Source organism: Melanaphis sacchari, unplaced genomic scaffold (genome assembly GCF_002803265.2).
Source record: "Melanaphis sacchari strain LSU unplaced genomic scaffold, SCAv2.0 Contig21_pilon_pilon, whole genome shotgun sequence".
Classification (NCBI taxonomy): Eukaryota; Metazoa; Arthropoda; class Insecta; order Hemiptera; family Aphididae; genus Melanaphis; species Melanaphis sacchari.
The window spans coordinates 481,742-505,379 of record NW_020271096.1 but is presented as its reverse complement, the minus strand read 5'-3'; the positions used below and the strand labels follow the sequence as shown (position 1 = coordinate 505,379).

At 29.1% G+C, this 23,638-nt stretch overlaps 1 protein-coding gene and 1 long non-coding RNA gene across 2 annotated transcripts; both read right to left on the bottom strand.

Moving 5' to 3' along the window:
• Window positions 1-919: 919 nt before the first annotated feature.
• On the bottom strand, window positions 920-8,745 carry LOC112593990 (myb-like protein AA). Its single transcript, XM_025338578.1, has 5 exons — window positions 8,602-8,745; window positions 5,116-5,409; window positions 1,845-1,990; window positions 1,501-1,805; window positions 920-1,377 (listed from the first exon to the last, which is right to left on the bottom strand). Exons 1-5 carry the CDS (start codon window positions 8,743-8,745, stop codon window positions 920-922), a joined length of 1,347 nt encoding a protein of 448 aa, XP_025194363.1.
• A 6,629-nt stretch (window positions 8,746-15,374) lies between these two features.
• On the bottom strand, window positions 15,375-18,030 carry LOC112594096. Its single transcript, XR_003114638.1, has 5 exons — window positions 18,011-18,030; window positions 17,834-17,937; window positions 17,542-17,745; window positions 16,728-16,824; window positions 15,375-15,654 (listed from the first exon to the last, which is right to left on the bottom strand). It is a non-coding gene; the product is annotated as an uncharacterized LOC112594096 (long non-coding RNA).
• Window positions 18,031-23,638: the final 5,608 nt, after the last annotated feature.

Here is a 23,638-nt window from a genome sequence, read left to right as displayed (position 1 = left end):
TTTTTTTTTTTTTTTTAATATTACGAGTATTTTTTAAACGCCAACACGAAAAATTTTAACATGCGTTTCAGACATCCGTGAAATATAATATTAATAATAACGATACAAAAAAAAAAAAAAACAAAATTAATAACAACGATTCGTCGACCGAACGAATAAAAGTTTACCGTAGCCGGAATAACGCATAACCAAACGAATAATAATAATATATAACAAACCGTAGTACGTAATGCAACCACACGTCGATTATTGTAGTCAAGTTCCGGATTTTATTTTTATCTTCTTTCTACACTTCTACAGTAAAAGTCAAGGCCCACACCGGTCATTATATTGTCAACGTTGTGGTGACGGCGTAAAAATGTGCGAGAACGGCCGTCTCGCGCGAGGTGCACGGTGTGTGCACGCTGCACGCACGACGCACATTGCAATAACGAACAAGCGTAACATTACCTACGTTATTATTATTATCATCATCGGCCGGCTGCTAAATATAATAATATTATAACATCGAGCGTGTAATGTACATAATAATATGATGATAAACGAACGGTGACGGTCATTGTAAACTCATAAAATCGTAATATTGTACTTATCTTATCCGCTCGTTGTTGGAGTGTCGATATGATTATCGCTGTTGACTCGCGAATGAGTGCGAAACACATGGACGAGATGTAGAAAAAAAATACAAATACAAATACAAGTACAAATAATAATCGTTAGCGTTATTTTTATACGATAAAAAACACACACACGCGCACACGCACATGAAAGGTTAAAAAATAACAGTTGAAATTCGAACGCTTATATCATTATAATATGATATTATTGTGTACGAAAAATTGAGATCGATACGAAAAACCGAACGCTCGACGACCCCGAACCCATCCACCCACCCGTTCGCGCAAACGACGCCCGCGGATCAACGGTCGCCGGTCGCACCCCCACCTCCACTATCTCCCATCAACCATCCCCCGATCGCACGTCTAACTGTAGTTCGAGTACAGAAACGGACAGTACTTGATGGTGTGCGCGTTGTCGCCGGTGCCGTTGCAGTGCTTGCACCGGAGCGCCCTGAGCTGGGACAAGTGGTGCGCGTGTCGTCCCGACCAGGTGGCCGCCGTACACCTCGCGGTTCGTGGTTCTTGTAGCAGAACGTGCAGTAGTGCTCCACCAGCTTGTTGATCGTGTTGTCGTCGGCGTTCACGCAGTAGAACAGGCGGGACGACCAGCGGACGGCCGTGGTCGGTGACGGCGAACGGCCGTCCGCGGCGGTGGCGTTGTACTGCGCGAATTCGGCCGACGACACCGACCGGCCGCAGTCGGACGGCGACGGTTGGACGGCCACCGGTGTCCAACCCGCGACCAACTGTTGTTGCTGTTTATGCTGTAGTTGCTGTTGTTGCTGTTGTTGCTGTTTATGCTGTAGTTGCAGTTGTTGCTGTTGCTGTTGCTGTTGTTGCTGTAGTTGTTGGTGGTTGTGGTATTGGTGGTTGTGGTGATGGCGTTGGTGGTGGTGGTGGTGGTGATGGTATTGCTGCTGCTGCTGTTGTTGCTGTTGCTGCTGCTGTTGTTGTTGCTGCTGTTGCGGTGACGACGTGGCATCGACACACGTCCAATGCGAAAAGCTCAGTTCGCTGGCCGACGACGACGACAGCGTGCAGTCAGCTGTGGCCGCCGCTACTCCGCCGCCACCGTGCCAGTAACCAAACGAGTTGTTGTTGTTGCTGCTGCTGCTGCTATTGTTGTTATTGTTATTGTTGTTATAGTTGTTTGCAGGCGATCTGCCGTGCACCGCGTGAGCGGCGCTCACCGACGACGAAGACAACGATGACGACGACGACGACGACGACGACAACGACGACGACATGGAACGGTCGGACGCCGCCGGAGACGCTACGGTTATGTTGAGCGACGGACGGCGCTGTGTGCCGGTCGACATGTTCCACTGCGTCCAAGGGTACAGCACGTGTCTTTCCCTCTTCTCGAGCACCTGATTTGAAAAAATGAAAATAAAAATGAAAAAACCACATAACCGTCGTGTTACAATATTATTGCTAAAGCGGCTCAGTGGCGCCATGACGGGATATTTCACGCGAGACCATCAAGACCGTCGATGTCCGCGAGAAGAGACAGTGCCTGTTGAGCTATAAAATGTGATATAATAATATTACAGCGATTCTCAAAAAGGGATGGTCGCCAACAATCTTTTTAGGGTCACCGATATATTATGAAAAATATTCACGCGGTACCTACCTATGCTACGTATAATGTTTACTTTGAAAAAAAATGTATTTTAAATAAACTTATACTATTATTTAAAACGTAAATTCAGTGAATTTACCAAGTACTCATTGTTTTAATCTTATAATACAATATAATAGTCATATTAATTTATCACTACTTTTTAGTGTTGTCGTTATCAAAGGATCACTCAAGATCTTGGCGATAGGGGGTCACGACCTCAAAGAGATTGAGAACCGCTGTAATACAATATACATATTATTTTATTATTACGCATACGGTTTCGTGTCGTACGTTATTCGGGTAGTGACACGAAAGCAGGTGGTCGAACTCTTCTAGACTTCCGGTCCTGTGCAGGCTGGTACCGAATTGATTCCCGAGCTCCAACCCTACGTGCCGAATTGGTTCCCGTTTGAAAAAAATATTTTATTTAGATAAGCCCCAGATTTGTTCCCGTTCAAAAAAGGTATTTTACTAAGTCGAGCCGAATTGGTTCCCGTTTAATTACGCACATTTTCCTTTTCAATTTTACAGGTTTAGAACTGTCAACTTAAAAATAGGCTTGGTTAAAAATGTACGTTAATGTGTGTTATAAAAAAAATTATATAATATATACAATTTTAAATCGTTAATTTGGAAGTCAACTATAGTCATCACTAGGTGTAGGTACAAAATACTGCTAGGTTCTTTTGGAATCCAAACCTGTAATTGTCAATAATCAACAACTTAGTTCCCTTTTCACTAAACATAAACTCTGTAATCACGAAAAATTAAAATTAAAAAACATAAATTAAAATACGAAATGCAAATTACAAATTTATACGATGTGTTATTCCAGACTATACAGACCTCACTGTTCACTTACATTATTGTCATTTGTACACAGGATATAGATGATATACCTACCAATTACCATACATCAATAAAAATACATTTATCTCAATCATTATCTTAATATCACCGATAATTTGCTAAACTTCCGATATACAAATACATTGTCATCTTATTGTATAATGTATATCATACTATAGAGCAGGGGTCGGCAACCTTTTCAATCACACAGGCCATTTTTTTTTTTTTAATGTTCATCAAGGGCCATATTAAAAAAAAAAAAATTACATATTATGATATAATACTTATAATTGTATTGCTATTTATAAAACGGTTAGATTAGATTTTATTTATAAAGGAAAAATAATTATATAATATTGAAAATCATATGAAAAATGTTATTGAACAAAAATAAAACAAAAAAATTAACCTGCACCTTTTTGCGGGCCATCAAAAATTGCTTTGCGGGCTACATGCGGCCCGCGGGCCGTGGGTTGCCGACCCCTGCTATAGAGTCTATATATAGTACAAAAAAATGTAAAATTACCTATACACAAACGGGAACCCATTCGGATCGACTTAATAAAATACCTTTTTCAAACGGGAACAAATTCGGTTACTCCCCCCCCCCGTGCAGTATCCGCGTGTAAAACGGACTCGTGAAATAATTTAAAGTTCGCGCCGCCACTGCTGAGTATGCCGTATGTATACCTCTACTATGCAGAAATCGTTGTGACAGTTTTTACGGCGGAAAGCACCAGCCGCAATAAATCGACGACCGTCACTTTACTATCACGCTTGCGGTCAGTCACTGCAGCTAGAGCAGTAATTTCAATTCTTTTCGATTCCGATGTAATGGGTTACTATACTGATACAGCAGGTAATTTACAAAACCAAAAAAATCGGACATTACTGCTCATGCAGTACTGTTTTTAATGGTATTAAAATGAGATTAAGAGACTGACCGGCTATTACGTACACTCACACTACATTTGGGCACGTAATATAATATCATACATCAAGTTTTATATTTTTATAATTTCTGGTGGCAGAAATAAAAGAGTGATGTTCTAAGGCAGACGTACATAAATAATATAGAAAAAAGTGATGTGACCGTGAACGCGCCATACTATGAATATCAATACAATTTGTAACGAAATTCCTTAATAGCATATTGTAATGCGGTCACACGCATTATAATATTGTTTTGACAGTGTCATTACAATATAACAATAACTGCACCCCGCCCCGTCCCAACATTATTACACATTGCTTTGGCGGCGGTGGGTGTAATATAATTTTTTTTTTTCCTTTAATTTTCAATCAATGGTCGGGCACCCATCCGACGACCCGCATGAAAAAAAAAAATACATTTAAATGCGTTTGACTCGTGTACCTACACCGCAAAAAGTTTCTGACGGGTAATAAATTCATCTCGAGTTGATTTTGTTGATAGACCATTAATACGTGTACATTTTTCAAATAAATCAAACCATAAAGGTACTTAATAATGTTACGTCAGATACTTAACTACTTTTTAAATTTTATTTTTATTCCAACAGTCGATAGGCATAATGTCTATTTTAAAAAAAAATATCCCATCGGTAATTTTTTTATTTCTGAATACGATTGAAAAAAAAATAAAAATAAAATACTGCCATGTAATCGATCAAAAACACGCGTCGTAAGGGTTGTCTGTGATTAATAATTATTAAAATCATTGAAATTTTTTCCACAAATACTGATAAACATTTAATTGTTCAACTGTTTTAAATTGTACAAATACAAATGTATTCCAATTAGATAATGACACTATTAAAGAGGATAATTCTTATTGTAATTAATACCGGCTTTATTACACTATGGCATACATATCCTAGTAAGTTACTAAATAAACTTCAAGTTATTTAGTTTAAAAAAAGATACATAACTGTGTTAAGTACTATAATGTTTTATAATATTTTTTGTTAATGTTTTCAATAATAAAAAAAAAAAAAAACTTAGACAATAATAATCATTTCATAAGTAACAACAAATACTTACGTTTGAAGGAATAGACTTAAGGTATTGTTGATAACTAGTTGGAAGAATCCACGAGACTTTGGTATTTACCCAATCAAATATTTCGTTTGGGCTGATTTCCGAAGGTTTGAATAATTCATCAGCTTGTTTTCTGATGTTCTCGGGAACCGTTAAAATAGCTGGACCAAATTTTTCAGCAACTGTTATTGGTTCATTATACATCCTTAAAAAGTTTTTTGATACTTCATCTTGTTCATCAGTCAACGATATATTCCATGTTAATGATTTCTGGTTATTTTGATTTATACACTTAGACTAAAAAAAAAAAAAAATACATTGATCACTAATGTTAATTTAAAAAAAATAAACTACATTACATTTAACATAATGGAAAATAGTGAAGTTAAAGGTGAAAAAATATTGTGTAACCTGTCATCTATAAGTAGTTATAATAGTAATTTATGATAGGTAATAACAACAAGACCATTGAAAAAGAAAAAAGAAAATAGGTAACCAGAAAAAAACTAATGAAGAAATAAAGTAGGTACCTAACTAGCTAACTTTATTACATGGATGCATTTCTATAAAATATTTTATAATGCTACAATAATTTAAAAACATTCAACGCGTTCAACCTTAATATTCATACATAAATGTGTTCGTTGTTACGTCTATGATAAAAAAATCTATGAAATAAATAAATAAATAACAAATCACGTATAATCAGTAAACGTCTATAACACACAATTAAACTCGTAATTTTCTATAAAACATTTAAAATAATAATGCGCTTTTCGGCATTGTTTAAATACTCATGTGTGTATAATATAATGTGTTCAATAAATGTATATCACAAAGCCTCGAACGACTAATATTCAAACCACAATCTTCCCAAAATGCTTTCTACTAGGTACCACTCGAAAATCCAATTTCAATCCAAGTTTGTCCAACTGAAATATTTAGTCGTATTAACATTTATTCTAAATACACTAGAAATGGGTAAACACTTAACAATATAAGCAGGAACACTGAATAGATTGAAAAAATATATTTTTTATAAAATATGTGTATAAAATGAAGATATGTAAGCAAAAATGCGGGTGTAGTGTATTTACATTTTCTTATTTTTACGTTAGGATAAATAAATAAAATGAAAGTTACTTCTATATAATATAAAAAAACAATAATTAATTTAGTATAAATTTTAAAATTTTAATTAAAAAAACTAGTAAGTTATGATTACCGTGTAGGAAACATTATATTATAATAAAAAAATACTGGGAAGTATAAATTTATTTAAAAGTCAGTAGGTACCTACATTTAATTACATAATCATGTAATGTGTTATAATATGTAAACATAAGATATGTGTTATATTTATGTAAAAAAAAGGCTCACTCCGTAAAAAAATAAATAAATAATAATATATATTTTGGAAATTTCATAGAATTGACCCATAATAATTAACATAATAATATTTCTTTTTACTAGAACTCCAAAACGCCACAAGTTAAATACAATGTAGTACCTACTATTATTGTTTACCATTAACTTTTTTTTTTTTGTACCATTATTTTATTTGTAATTGTTTTAATAGACTCCATAAAATAATCAATAAACTGAATTATGCACAACATTCATATTCACAAAAAAAGATTTTTAAATTTTTAAATTATTTTTTTTTTTCTATCGTATATTATTTCTTATCAAGTTTTACATAATAACTACAGCTAATATGCATATATATATATAATAGTATTACCTAAAACATTAGAAAAATGCTGATTTGCTATCTTTAATCGTCATTTATCTATATAAATGTGAACATAAAACGACATCGTAAACAAATTCACCGCCAAATCAACACGCGTACATTTTATATTATATTTATGGTTGGAGATCAAAGGACATCATTTTTGTACAAAGATTTCAAGATAATAATCTATTGAACATAGTTTTACCGTGTTTATTTATCGTTTTCTGTTTATATATGTTATAAATTAATTTAATTTAATTATAATTAATAATTTATTTTATATTTTAAATTATTAATTAGAGTATTACCATACTGGAAATGTAGTTATAAAATACGGTCATTAAATATACCTACCTCTAAAAAGTAATACTGATTTTTACAATTTTTACTTACAAATGTTCATATAATATTATAAATTTTTTAGTTTTCTTTTAAGACTTACAACATTATAAATATATTACCCATTTAAGATTCTATATTATTAAATATTGAATAATATACCTAACATTAAAACAATTATATATCATTATGGTTACACATATATATACAAGTCTATTCAAAAATAATTGTAAAAGGTAATAGTTACTATAGAATTAGGTGTCATTCACTAAAGATTTCACATTCGTACCTACCCCTATTTGCAATATTTTACTGTATAGGCAATTACCCCACCAATATTTACTTCGCTATACTTAATGGCTACTACATACCAACATACCACTATTGATACTTACTACCTTTTACTACAATAACTAAGCAAAATACAATATTACATTGTAATTTACAACGAATAGAAAATGATAAGCAAAAACGTAAACAATTTTCAATATACTCGTAATTCTAGAGATTTTTTTGACCATTAAAAACTGTAGTACAAGTCGCTAATATGTCATCCAATCGTATTCACTAGCCGTATAAAAAGAGTTATTATTATAATGACTTATTTAAAAGACATATAATTGTATTAAACTAGCACAGCCAAGTATCATAAATAAAAATATACAGAGGAAAGTAATAAACACTAATAATAATAAAAAATAAAGTTATTTATCAAGCACGCTCAATCCTCCTAATATTTAATAAATCATTTATTCAAATTCTGTTTTAAAAGTATCTATTTCAAAAATGATTTGAAACTATAACTAGGTACTTGAAAATAGTATACAATTTAAAGAGTGTGCTGTAGCGATATAAACTTTACATTACATTCTTTTTTATTGAAAATTATTAACCATAATATTATATATTTTTTGAAAATATTGCATTGTACATTATATCATAATAATGGAAAATATAACAAATCTTCAGAACTTTTTACTATCGAAAACCAATAACGGTATTGAAATCTGATAGGGATTACATTATTATGATTTATGACTATTTATGACAATTAACTGTAAGCAACATAATAGATTAAAAAAGGATCAAAATTGTATTCATATAACATAATTAACGCATAAGTACCATGTAAATAATCTTTAAAACATTGAAGTATTATTTTGATGATTATCCAAACACATTGAAAATTTCAACTCATAATACAATTATTATTATTATTATTATTATTATTATTATTATGTTTAGCATTGCAGAACAAATGCATAAACTTTAACTGCTAAAACGTTCAAAGTATTTATCATTTGTACAATAAAAACAAACCATTTAATGAAATCACTTAGGAGGCATTTCTAAAATAAATTAAAATCTTTTGTAATGTCTATGATTTATTGTTTTTCCTATAATTTACTTACCTGCGGTAAAACGGGAGTAACGGCGATCGAATTTCCGTAATATCGTTGGTTGACAACTGCCAACGAGTCGTTATCGATTGACTGGAAACTAATAATATCACTGCTGTCGGACGACGAATTCATAGACAAATTAAAATCGCTCATGACGTTTGGCGACGATGGCCGACGATAATGACGGTTAACACAACGGCGACAGCACTACCGGAATAATCTTCTATTGTTTGTAAATATTACGATAAACGACGTGAATTTATTATACAAACTATATATTTTTGTACGAAAAAAATAATAATTTAATATTATTTTGGGAACAGTCACAAGACGACGAAATGACCACGGCGTTGATAATATTAAAATAATAATATTATAATAAACAACACTATTAATAACAACAGTGGTAAGTTGTAATATTTCATTTTCATATGGTACCGCGCTGACGTGCAAGTGGCGTGGTCTGTTGTATATTTTTTCGTAGACAAAAGTTTATGCGAGTAGGAGGGGTTAAGGGATAATCAAATCAGATCTTGGTTGGGCGAGTTCAACGTCAAAAACATCCGTTGCGGGTGCCGAAGATGAACCGTCTACCGCCGGAGGTTTTCGGACGAGCTCGCCGAAGACAATTTGAAATACGGCGATTGCCGATCACGAGAATTATTAAGATAATAATAAGAACAAAAACAATTAACGAACCCTAAAAATCTAAAAAAAAAATAATGTCACGTCGTCACATGGGTTTTTCTATTTTTCAGCAGTTGTAGCATGCCTCATTGCCTCAACCATCTCGCACATTATTATATTTTACAATCTTATATAATTTTTTTTAAAACCACAGTCCTTAGTCCTTACGCATGGCACTAAGGCAGTTATGTGAGGTTATGTGAAATTTCTATGTATGAAATTCCATCACTACAAAACATAAACGTGCTTGATATTTAAATATTAAATAGGGATTGGGATTAGCTATTAGACTAAGATCGTGTGTAATGAGGTAAATGTTTATTACAAATTTTTTCTTCGTTGTATTTTTAATGGATTCATTCATGTATATTAGGTACTTGATACATTTTGAAATATCTTATAAAAATATATTTTCTGTAAAATATATATGTTACAGGCATAAGTCGAAATCGGGCGAACTTCAGAAAATACTCGAGCAAAACAAGACCATCCCACGATATTTGGGGAACATGTCATATTTCGACGATTGTCTCAGCAAACATAGTTGTGACCAACCGTATTTAGGCCAAACCGCAGTAACTTTTATCATAAGATATTTTACAATTATTAATGACTACAAGAAGTCAATTTATTATATTTTATCTACTCCATAGTCCTTAAATTATAGGTATAATAGGTAGGTATTTTGAGAGCACATGCAACTAACAAAAGTTATCCACCCACCCAATTTGTTTATACATTAATATTGTTATTTGCTTACATACCCACCAACTCATCCATTCACCCACTACCCGCGAAAGCACATACAGTTGCATCACTTATAAACTTATCTGGGCACCACAGATAGCCGATAAATATAACTGTATACATCTCATCTAATAGATATGATATTGTAGACAAAAAGATAATAATATCATTATACATAATTAATCATGTATGTAAGCACCTCAAAAATATATTTTTGTTATATTTTTATAAAGTACCTATTAACTTTTTTAATTCTTAAAATTAACATTATATTTAATATCATTATTTAATTATATTTGAACAACAATATTTATTTTATAATAATTTATATTTATATATTTCACATTAGAGTATTTAAAACGCTACGATTTTACCAAAATAAGGTTGGTCATAATTATGTTTGCCCGGGCAAAAACCGAAATATGACATTTTGTCTAAGTATCGTGGGCAGTTCGCATTTTACCCCTGCAGCCTGCAGGGTATTTCTTAAGTTTGCCCGATCTCAACTTTTACCCGTAAATGTATATATTTAAATGTTTACTTACTATTTGTATTTATAGATTAAAAACGTACTATACCTATATTATTCATTTAGAAACTAACTAATTCATGTTTATATGTATGATTTAAATACATTTATGTATTAGGCAAAACCTCCTGTGGTAATGCAAAGTTTATTATAAATAATTGTGTAGTACGAAAAATATATATTTTATTATTTGATATATATAGCCATATAGCTTAAAAATAATATATATACAATATACATATATATCTAAATTATTAGCTAGGTGCCTTATTATTGATGATTAAATGATTTCTACAATTGTTATAGAAATGTGAAATAAATTTGAATAGTTTACTAGCCATTCGTCACTGATACACCACGAAAATACACGTTTATTTTATTATTATTATTATTATTATTATGGTTTTTTGTACTTTATTTTTATCTTCATAAATATGAGACATTTTAAGGATGATCCTTTAAAAGTTAGAGATTTAACTCGTAAAATAAAAAATATTCATCATAGTACTATTAAAAAGGTCGACGATCTTTAATCCCAAAATAATAATAAAAAGTAGACTTCTTAAAAGCTAAATGTAGTCTTTGTTAATCGTCAATGGGCCAATGACAATAGAAGTTTCAATTAGGTAAGTCGAAAATCATTCTACTGAAATCTGTAATGGTCAACGTAAAGAAAACATATTATTATTTCAGTTTTCGTATACATATAAACTAAAATTTTAAGTGCAATTATATCAAACACCAGACTCTTAGCTACTGATCAACTACCTTAATTATAACACGAATACTTTCCTGATTCAGAAATAATAAAATATATTATGTCTAATACGGTTAGGGGGGGTAGCCAGGGGAGGGTTATGGATGTTGTAACCCCCTTCCCACAATTGATTTTTATTTAATTATTCAGTAAGCATATTTTGAATGGACTTTTTTTTTGCTATACCTACCATCCTTGATATATACCTAAAGCTTAACCCCCTCCCCCATTCAAAAATTCTGACTACGCCACTAAATTTGTAATAATATGTAAATTAATATTTTTTAACTTATATAGATGACTTACAGTTAGGTTTGTTTTTTAATGTTCGTAAATCGTAAACATCTCTTGGGAAATGTTTTCAAAATCAACATTTTGAAATAATGAAACTAATCCTACCGTATAAAATACCGAGATCAATTTTACCTCGATGGATAATCTTTGTTTCGCCGCCGATTTTTGCGATCAACTAGACTAGTAAGCACAGATAGTGACTATTTTTCAAGGATACACAAGAGCAGATTTAAGGCATTGCAAACTGCATAGGCCGCAAAATTGTATAAATTATTTATTTTGTTTTTATCTAATAAACTTACATAATTTTTGATTTATTTTACTATATTTCAACATTTTGAACGATGTATTTGGATTTTGTATTCGTTTATTATTAGTAAAGTAATATTTATTTTTTACCCAGAAATTCATCGATGACGACGACGATTGTGCTTTTGCTTTATTATAGCTTACCTATTTAATTGTTAATAGAATACAAATACAATAATACAATATAATCTATTAGTACGTCGTTTTATACAGATTGTTATCGGTATAAATTCTACTTTCTACTCGCATTCTGTAATATTGTAACGTTTATTTGACAATTGGATTCCAAGGTAAAAGGCTTATCCGTTTATAATTGAATTAGTCCATAGTTGCAGTCCATCTGTCGATTACTATACGCGTAAATTATTAATTTTATAAAGTTTTTCTTGTATACATTTTTACTTCATAAAAATAAATAGTAAATATTTTACTTGAATTAAAAGTGTTATTTTTAAACTTAACAGTTAAATGAAAAAAATATTCCATATTATTGAGAAAATTAGTTTATTTAAGTATATTTAGTGATATAAAAGTTAATTTTTTAGAGTAGAGGCAGTGAATTTCATTTGGCATATAAAAGCGGTAAATTGTTAAATCCCCCCCCCCCCCCCCCGAGGATACATATTATAATAACTGACAGCTATCATATCTACCCTAAATGTATTTATATACTTGTGAGATCTTATTCCAGGTGAACTATTCCCACAATTAGGGGTTTGTGGCCCGAACTCCTCGAGTTCGGCAATGGAAGTCAATAAACGTATGTAGGTATATTAGTGAGCGAGTGAACTATTACTTATAATATTTTAACTAGAAATGTTTCGACTGTAATGAGGGATCCGCGTAGGATCTATGATTTTGTGATCGAAACCAACAGAATACGATAGGTACAAGATAAATTAGCAACCATACGCAGCAGTGATTCTGTGACCCGGCTTCATAGTAGATACCTAGTTTAGTTTATAGCATTGACTTTGACCGTGTTATCACTTATTTGCACGCACCAAACAACAACTACCTTTACACGAATCTTAAAGTACCTACTACCTACCTAACAATTATAATTATTCTATGGATTAAATTTTGAAATTAAGTCCCAGCAATGATGTCGAACTGCACCACCGTTCTTAGTTCGATAAATAGCCTGATTTAGGCGAGTACCTGCATGTGTGACTGTCACACGACCTCATGTATTTTGTTAATTTTTTAGTATTTTGAAAACTAAAATGTTATAACTTGTAACAAGAATATTAAACATAAACATTTGAATGATACAAACTATCAGAGTGTTGATTTAACATCAAGAGAGAATTCTATTTTCAACACACATTACCAATGTCATATCTACCTAACAAACTAATTTTTAGACTTTTCAAAAGCAATACATAATATAATAAGTAAGGTAGATGTTATCAAATATACATCAAATTTATTGGATCTGTATTCTAATGACTTGGATAGAGAAAGATTTGTTTATGAAATGCTACAATTACAAAAGTTAAAAACTTCATTGTTTAATGATAAGACTATGAAATATGAATGATCATAATGTTCAAGATCGGCTTAAATAGGTACCTAAGATCTTAGATCAGTAAGATCGATGAATAGGAAAAATACATTTCCAAACATTAAAACAGTTTTACAAATTTATTTAATAATGCCTTATACAAATTGTAGCAGTGAACGCTCTTTCTCAGCTATAAAACAAGTAAAAATTCGATTGAGATCGTTTTTATCACAAAAATGATTACAAAATCTGTTGATACTTACAGTTGAGCACAAAATAACAAAACAATTAGAATATTATATTATTGATAACTTTGCACAAAGTACTAGAAAAAAATCTATATAATCAAGTGTACTGTGTGTTTGTGTAAGTGTAACATATAAAATAAAGTATATATTTTTAAATTAAATAATTAATAAATTTATTCTTAATCAATGGTCTTCTCCAAAATTTTTGTCGTGTTTCATAAATATTTATATCATGGGATCAAGAACTCATATTATTATGTTTAGTAATTTTTGCCCCTCTCAAAAAAAAAAAAGTTTAAAATGGATTTCTATTTTTTATGTTATAAAAGTCCCTGGCCCAGAAATCTTTAAATCAAGCTCTGACTCGATGAAATACATAAGTTCCATATTTTATTAATTTAAATTTCCCGGGGGCTGAGGAGCATTGCAAAGTAAACTTGTTCCCATTTTTATAGCATCAATTAACTTTCTTATCTTACTAGGTAGGTAATGAACTTTTGCTAATATTTTATTATTGTTAAACAAAATATAAATGCACTCATTGTTGGGTATTACATAATTTAAATATATTAAATTCTTGCTAATGATAAAATTAAAAACTGTTCATTTATTGTTGTCTATCAAATATTTAGTCAAAAATTGTTAGCTATGGTGTAGGGAAGGAGTGGTGTTACAAGAACTGCTCTACTATGTAAAGATTGTCGTTAAGTAGAGTTTCCATAAAGAATCACTTTTTCATGAGAAATGATGCAGGGGTAAACTACCCATGTATGCATTGTAAACTTTAATGTTTTAGTCAATTTAAGTACCTTCCCATATGGCTATGTGTCAACTAAATTATTGAATCAATAAATATTTATTTGCTTACTTTTATTTAAAACACAATTAACTATAAAAAATTATTATTTTAATTAATTTTAACAACATAGTTAAAAAATTGGACTAACATATTAAATGTTATTGATTTAACATATACCCGCTTATTACAGATAAATATTAAATAACTCTTAGCACGTGTTAAGGTATCAATATCGTATACTCGCTATAGGTACCCATTATTAAGACTAACTCAAAATATTATATTGTTATATTTATATGCATACATTTATTAATAGTGAATTATTTAAAGAGAAAAAGGACTTCAGTACTTTAACCCGTTGATTAAATAAATAAATGTTTAAATGTAATAAATCCTATACATACTTCAAAATGGTGATATTTTTTTATAACATGCAATAATTTGTTTTTGGATTAAATATAGTTTCAAGAACTAACATATGTATTAATACAATTTATAAACTGTACTCAGCAATTAATAAACATAGTATTAAAACTATAATTTGTAAATATATGTATGATGGAAGAAATAAAGAATTGATTAATTCAGTATTTATTCTATTTTTGAACTATTTAACTTAACCTCCTAACCATATAATTAGATAATTTATTTGACCATTTTCCTATATATTTTGGCAATATATTTTACAATATATAATAATATAAATCCCATACTTAATGTAGTACACTAGTATAAATATGTATATAAAAATAAACTGTGATCTTATATCATAAATTATTTTAAGAAGATTTAAGTTGAAATTAAATATATATATATATATATATTAATTTATCAATTAATATTTGCAGCACTTATTTTTTGGTATAAAAATACTTAACTATTAAATAGATAAAATATAACTTTAAGAATAAGAGTGAGAAAAAAAATCACTTATAATGATCCATAAAAGATATATGATCTGACTCAGATTATATTACTTAATTTGATTTTTTTTAAATTTTTATTTGAGAAAATCAACTATTTGTACATTCTTAGTACAATAAACCGAAAAGATAGATTGTTTGAATTTACAGGTGTGTGCCTTGAGTGGAGAGTCTTATCCAGTGACAGCACTCTGAGTGTAATCTATGTTAGTTGACGTAAGATATTCTTATCGTTGTTTCTCTAGAAGCTCTTCTTTGCTGACTATAACAAATAAACCAATTAATATAAATCATGTAAATATATTACAAGTGTAATATAACTTTATCCAGTAAACTATTATTTAAAGTACTTAAATAATGTAAATTACAATTTAATATAATTAATTGGTTAGATTTAAAACCAATAAAAACAGAATAGTTAACAAATATCACTAATAAAAGAATCATAAAATAAATATCAAAAATATTCATACTAATTACAAATTAACTAAATCATATTATTATCAGTAGGTCATTGATCACATAAAAATAATAGAAATAGTTCATGACTTTCACTTTTCTTTAAAAAGACTTTGGAAGCTGAAAGTCTCTTACACCGTCTGTCTTTTCGTTTTGTCTATAATGTTTGTCAGTGTATTTTATTTACATACATATTAATTTAAGAAATTAGAAATAGATTCACTTAAAGTTTTTTCATACAATAATTTTTATCTATCTCTCTAAGCATATAGCTACCCTTTAATAATATAAATTTCTTTGTAATACTTAAAACATGATCCTAGATTAATGCCATAAACGCCCATAAATAAACTTCAATACTTGTAAGTATAAAATATAATTATCTCTATAAGAAAACAATTAAACTTTCATATATTTTATTAATAATTTTTACTATTCTGTGTTACTTATTATACTATTGTTCATATTTATTTAAAACACTTCCTCCTAAACATGTTAAAAATATTAAAAGTTTACACACATATATTTCTTAATTCAATTTCATAATAAATTTAAGGTATCAACATCATACAATGCTAATCAAGCAATATAAATAAATAATATTATCGTATATCAAATTCACTGATGTGTATTTAATCAAATATTAAACAATGACCGAGTATTAATAAATGAAATATAAAATTATACTTATACACATAAAACATTCAACCATATTTAATGCTCAATTAATGAACAATACTATAAATAATATTAGGAGATAAGAAATATAAATATACTCGTGCACATACCTCGATTTCTACCAGTTGTATTTAATTTTAATTTTATACTTTTATTTCTTATTCCTATTACAATAGGGTTACAAGGTTATTAGGTTACCTATATTTAGTTTGAAAGGCTTGAGTTTTTCCAAATAGATAATCTCCTTAAAAACTTTGATACATTCCTATATCAATCATTCATTGCTCCTTGTTAACTAAAACAAAACAAAAAAAAAAAAAGAATTAAACTAATAATTCTAAAACTTTCTAATACCTTAATAATTTAGAAAAATAAATGGTAATGCGTTGAAACTATAAGCTTATTTTTAAAAACTATACAAAATTTAAATAAATATAAAAACCAGACAATAAAACAAAACCTTTTATGACACAATTATCAAATTATGCAAATTACAATTTTGCACTTAATATGTATATATTATATTAATTATCCAATGCAAATTTAGTTGATATATTAATATTCATCAATCAGAAAAAAAATTATTTTTAACACAATACAATTAATACAAATTAATACAATTTCAAAAAAATTCAAGATACAAAATAGTAATTTAGTTAATTAATACAACTTCTATATTCTGTTTAGTTAGTAATCAGTGGCTAAATATTGCACAGGAGTATGATTCACTATATCTACAGTATGCATTCGGTAAATTTACAGGTTGACTTGATGAAGAGAGAGAAACAGGTATTGTCTGACCCTCATCTGATGAAAACTGGTTTCCATAAACCACATTTTTTAACTTGAACAAAATACAGACATACTCATAACAGTCATAACTATATTACAAATTTTTTTTTTATATATTCTGAATAGGATAACATACAGTAACATAATAAGCAAAAACATAAAAATTAATAATTCGCACATATTAAAGATAGAAGAGAAATATATTAAAACTTGAATTTACCTGTTATTATCATGATGCGAAATATTCAGTCCAATCATAATAGTGATCATAATAACAGTTTAAATTTTGTAATACATATTAGAGCAGGAATTATTTTAAACTGTACAGCTCGTTTTATAGAATTTATTCTTCACAATTTGTCCTCAAACATCTTTATTAAACATTCATATAATGTTAAATCACTCAAAACTCTTCTTTTTAAATCTAAAAACAATATTAAATAAACATAACTATAGTTAAATATTATAGATAAAGTAACAAAAGCATTTTATTCACTTATTATTATTATTACCTATTTGAATACTTGATTGTTATAGCTGTTGAGAGTAGTAGTTTTTTCTTCAATGATTTTTCTTCCTCAAAACATTGTAATTTGTCATAAAAATATCTAGAAGGCTAGAAATAAATAATAATTACTTCTAAACAAAAAAAAAATCAATTTAACAGTTACCAGTAATTAAGATCTTACCATGGTAGTAAATAAAACTTAAAAAACCCACCAAAAAACAAACATAAATACACAATACTTATATATTAGAACAAAGTCTTAAAGTTATTTATTAAATACAAAGTGAATATATTACTATAATAATATTAAACTATTAAATGTCTCACTTTCAAATTTTGATTTTCGGCGTCTAACGCAAAACGCGAATCACTGTATTAGACATTAGTATCACTACTATCACTATTTACTATCTATTTTCGTATCCTATACTGTGATTCGTTCAAATATTGATAAACATATTTTATCTGTGATAATAACAAAACCATATATAAATAATATAAGTGATATACTGATATCAACATGCAATTCAGCTGTTCAGCGCGTTCAAGCACAGAACAATAGGTAGTTCAAATAAATCTTTAAAAAATATTTAAATATATTGATATATTATGAGTTATGACAAACAGTTTGATAAACTCTTATTAAAGACGTTAAGATCAAATTACATTTTTAAATACTGACCAAAGTTAGTAATAAACCTGAACGTTTTCCCACTTCTGCTGAATTAGGTGTAGAAACAATATAACTTGCTGTAATATTTCAATATTTCTTTATTTCATATAAATGACCATAAATAACTTTATTCAACTCAATAAACTACATAAAACAAATGCAGAAAATCTTTCTCTTTTTGGATAAGTATTCTACAAAATATTTTCCGTGTATTATAATATTATTGATTATAGAAATAGAATAGACTACCGTAGATCGAGATGACTTAGAACCAGGCCCGGCTAAAGGGATAGGTAACATAAACCGACGTCTAGGACGGCATTTTTCGGAGGCAAGATTTATTATTTTTTTATTAAAGATAATTTTTAAAAACTTTACATGTAAGAAGCGGTAAAACTTAAATTTGCCTAAGTGTATTGCCGGAGATGCTTGGAACTACGAGGTGAAATGAAACAATTTGGTTTTTGTTTAAACATATCAAGTTAATAGTTATCTGAGAAGATATTGATATCATTTAATTCTACCTCCATCAAAAATAAATTTATAATCTGTGTGATAATAATTGTTATCTTCAACCAAATGATTAGTTTCATCTTTACCACCAAAAAAAAATTACCAAACATTTTTCATGATAACGGCGAATTTTTCAATGCTTTCAAAAGTAATTCAAATGTTACTTGTTACTTGTTAGTGAATAAAGTCGAGTTTAAAGTTTTGTATATTTTTGATGCATTAAAGAACACTTCAAAAGAAGAATTATTGCAGTTAAAACTCCAAAAATATTATTTTTTTCCAATTTTATAACCTATAAGTTTTATTTTACAAAAAAAATTGAGAGTTACTTAACTAACACCAAAAATGCATAAGAAAAATAGTAGATAGTTAAAAACCAAATAAAGGCAATTTCTAATTCCAATAGTAGGTACTTAGGCATTAAGTTTTGTTATTAAGTATTCTATTGAATTTTTTTATATGTTTAACAAGTTGCATATTTATTTATTTTATTGTTTTAAAATTATGTGTATTTTGTTAAAAAAAGGTTATCAGCTATTTTCTTTTTTTTATATTTACTTAAAATGTATTCAAAATAAATATTATATTACAAGTTATCTCTTACGTACATGAATTTAATTTTACATTGAATTATCCTAGCTGTTAAAAGTCATCTAAAAATTGAGGTTTTAACCTAGCCTAAATTAAGTTTTAAATATTACTTTGTTTTTTAAATGGGTTATTTCCAAATTTTAATATTAAATTATAAATTATGCTTTTCATATATATTATTCTAAAAAGTAGTATATCTATAAAATGTTTAACATAACGTCTTTTTCCCGTTACCTATGCGTCAAACCGGGTTATTAGTAATTATCATCTAAATATGCAATTGATACAGAAATTAATCTACATTTTAATCTTAATACCTTAAGAAAATTATGACCTTTTCTAAATTCGTAATCCAATCTCACATAATTATTATTTAAACATCAAATTAGATTGTATTTTTTTATGTATAAGGAATTAGGAATTTATTTTGACCCATCTCTTTCATTTAATGATCACTATACCGTCTATACCTATATTCATATCCAAAATAAAGCCTCTTCGATCTTAGATTTTATAAATCGCAGTTGTAAAAACTTAATCATTCCTTTAGCAATAAAATCACTCTAATGTTCTTTTGTTAGATCATTATACTCGATTATGAATCCACAGTGTAGTCTCCGCAGTCAATCGGTGATATAAAAGGCATTGATTCAATTCAAAACCATTTTCTACGAATTATTCAATTTAGATGTGATATCGAACGTGCTTCTTACTGATTGAATCAACCTGCACTATTATCATACTTAAAATTAGAAACTTTTGTATGTAAGACGTAGGTACATTGAAAAAAAAAGAATCGATCTGTTTTATTTTTAAATTAACGAATGAGTATATTAAGTGTCCGGAATTGCTTACTTTATTAAATTTTAATTTCCCAAATCGTAGAACTATAGGTAGTTGTATATATAGCCATATAGGTACTTTTTATGTGCCACTCCCGCATTCAAAATATGGTCAAAATGCTATATAAATAGATAATTGCAACTTACAAATTATTTAAATGTTGATCTGTTTTCCTGTGTTTCATTAAATGATTTCAATTATTACCTAAATAATCGTTTGGCTGTATTAAATATACATTCTATATGTCAATATCACATTAAGTAAGTTTATATTGTTACCTATGTATTTTTATTTTAGTATTTTTTATATTTTTCTTTCGGTGAATTATTTTAATCATAATTGTATTTGTCACACCACATTTATTGTGCTTAAGCCTGAAAATTTATCAATTATATTACTATCTGTAGGTACTGTCGTATTATATTGAAGATTAATAGTAAAGTAATAACAAAATATCATATGAATCCTAGACATATGTCTATAATAATTATAACTGGGTTCGCCCGTTTAAATATATGAATATAATACAATATAAATATTTTATTCAAAAGGTGCAAGTAACAATGTCATTATTCATTAACATCTATAAAATTAAAATTGAATATTAAAATATGACGGAATTAAATAATAAATACAATATCAATGATTATAAATGTATAATTAAAAGAATTATATAATTTCCAGAGAACTAAAAAAATTTTTCGGGTGGGAGGGAGTTTCAATATTTTTACTAACACGCATTTTAAGTGAATTTATTTTACTAGATATTCATTTGGAATTTATACAATATTCATACAATATACATAGGTCAGATCGTATTCTATTATTTAATAGTAATATTTAAAAAAAAAACCGTTAATTTTAAATTAATAGAAACAAATATTAAGCAATACTTTTTACTAAATTCTTTAAAATTTCGGAAGGGGGTTTAACACCCCTCCCCTAGGCACGCCCCTGATAATTTCGAAATCCAAGTCAATATAAAAAAAAAAATATATGATAAGCTTATCCATATGATTTTAAATTCTTTCCAAAGTTTGTAAATAGTTCATGCTGCTCATGGCTTCTTTTTCTTTTTTCTTCTCCATTTGTATTTACGTATACTTCTATCTTAGTATTTAAATTTTAAGTCCATGATTTTATGTACAGAAAATATACAAGCGTTCATTTAGGAACAATTTATTCCAATATCGTAACAATCAATGTTTTTTTGAATAGGTAAGTAAAATGTATATGAATTTAATTATGTTCGTTGTTTTTACACGGAATAGAGTGCCCGACGCCCGAATATGACTAATGGCCATAATTAATATTCCTCAATTTACGTGTGAATTTGTTCAAATATTTCAGGTAACGTCTATCGAAGATGTTATTTATAAATATTATAAGTTTATCAAAAATAATGTTTTAATATCTGTACATATAAAATGACTTGTCCTGGTCCCTGGGTGATTTATCGTCATCTAGCCGAAACCGCTGAAGTTATAAGAGTACGAAATTTGGACAGTAGTTTTGTTTTGTGATGTAAACATCCACTAAAAAAGTATTTTTCAAAATTCAACAACTACAGGAGTTTAATAGGTTAAAAGGGTAAAAATAAAAATAATAACCCAACCTTAATACGGGTTATTCAGCTAGTTTAATATAAACATATAGATATAAAACATATTTATATTTATAAATATGAATCCTTTGACTAAATGACTTAACACGTCATCATACTGAATCAAAATCTGAAAAATGTATCTGATTATTTATTCAAACACTTCAGTCATAGATGTATTGTTATCACTTATCGTAGATGAATATTAAATATGTACAAAAAAAAAGTCAAACTAATTTTAGTCGGAAATTTTGAATACTACACCCTTTATAAATACGCCACTGGCCACTGGATAGATCGTACTATCGTAGATATGTTGTAGAACGTAGAAGATTCAAGTAGGTATCTCAAATTACTGATTTAAAGAATATACTTGAACGAGGGTACATTTCTATCCGTAATATTAGTATAAATGTAAAAAAAAATGTATTTGAAAATTCAAAACAAAGAAGTATATTCACTATATTCTAAGTCTGAGAAGAAATTAAAAACTTGCCACGAAAAGATTTTTCGCGGTCAAAACAACAAATAATTAGCTGATGAATAGCTCATTGGGATAGTATTGATTTTTATGACGAAAATAACATACAACCATACAATATAGACTAAAACGAATTTGGAAAACGATAGGAAAAAAATCATCGATGGAGTTATTTGTATTTAGAACAAGAAAATTAGGACTCTCTTCGTCGTACAGTGTTTATCATTATGTAAACAACAGAATCAAATTGTTTATTTCAAACATTATGTTTGGAAAAAAATGGAATAATTATTAGACTTGATTTGTTGTTGTCAATGCACACGACGGGTGTGTTAAAATAACGGAGCAAAAAGAAACGTAACTACCAAACCTGCGTTAAACGTTTGGCCCGGACAATCGATGAAGTACAAATTATTAATTATCGGAAATAGTAAATAATATACTTTCAATAGTCATCAATAAATAATAGCGTCGCATCACGCCGGGACTGCTGCGACCGTGTGGGATGAAAATTTTATAACAAAAATTAAAAAAAAGAAAAACGTGCCAAACGTCGCGGGTCTGCGGTTCTGCCGCAGTGTCACCGGCGCCAACATTATTACGGCGCGCCAGTCACGATCGGCGGCGTCTGAGCGGGCGGCACTGGGTCAAAATTAATTTTCGCGACCGGCGCTCTCGCGGGTACGCTGCCGCTGTCCGCGGCTTGCGAGTTACGACCAGTTGTACACTTGTACAGTTGTACACAGTACACACACAAACACGTCCTACTGGCTGTTATACGGCGTACTGCGATCTGGCGGGGTGAGTGGTGGTTGCCGTGGCGTATTTAGGTTTTTGTCATGGGGAGGGGGATATGACTTTTAAATGAAGATACCAATGAGAATGTTGTACAATGTATTATTTATTAATATTATTATAATATTTTAATTCTAGCAAATTTAATCAATTATTGAAAAAAAAAAAAATATTAATAATTTTTTAAATAATATGATGACCATAACTATTTGTGTGTATACACTCCATGAGGGGGGATTTATCCTCTTGATCCCCTCCCCCGTAAGTACGCCACTGGGTGGTTGGCGTTCGGCGGCGGTCCGGTGGTGCC

Excerpts from the sequence above, each read along its gene's own strand:
- LOC112593990 (XM_025338578.1), bottom strand. The coding sequence starts at position 8,745 with ATGAGCGATTTTAATTTGTCTATGAATTCGTCGTCCGACAGCAGTGAT. Across the intron at positions 1,991-5,115 it reads TTAAGTCTATTCCTTCAAAC|GTGCTCGAGAAGAGGGAAAG; the intron begins GTAAGTATTTGT and ends TTTTCAAATCAG. Across the intron at positions 1,806-1,844 it reads TCGTCGTCGTTGTCGTCGTC|CGCCGCTCACGCGGTGCACG; the intron begins GTCGTCGTCGTC and ends GTCGTCGGTGAG.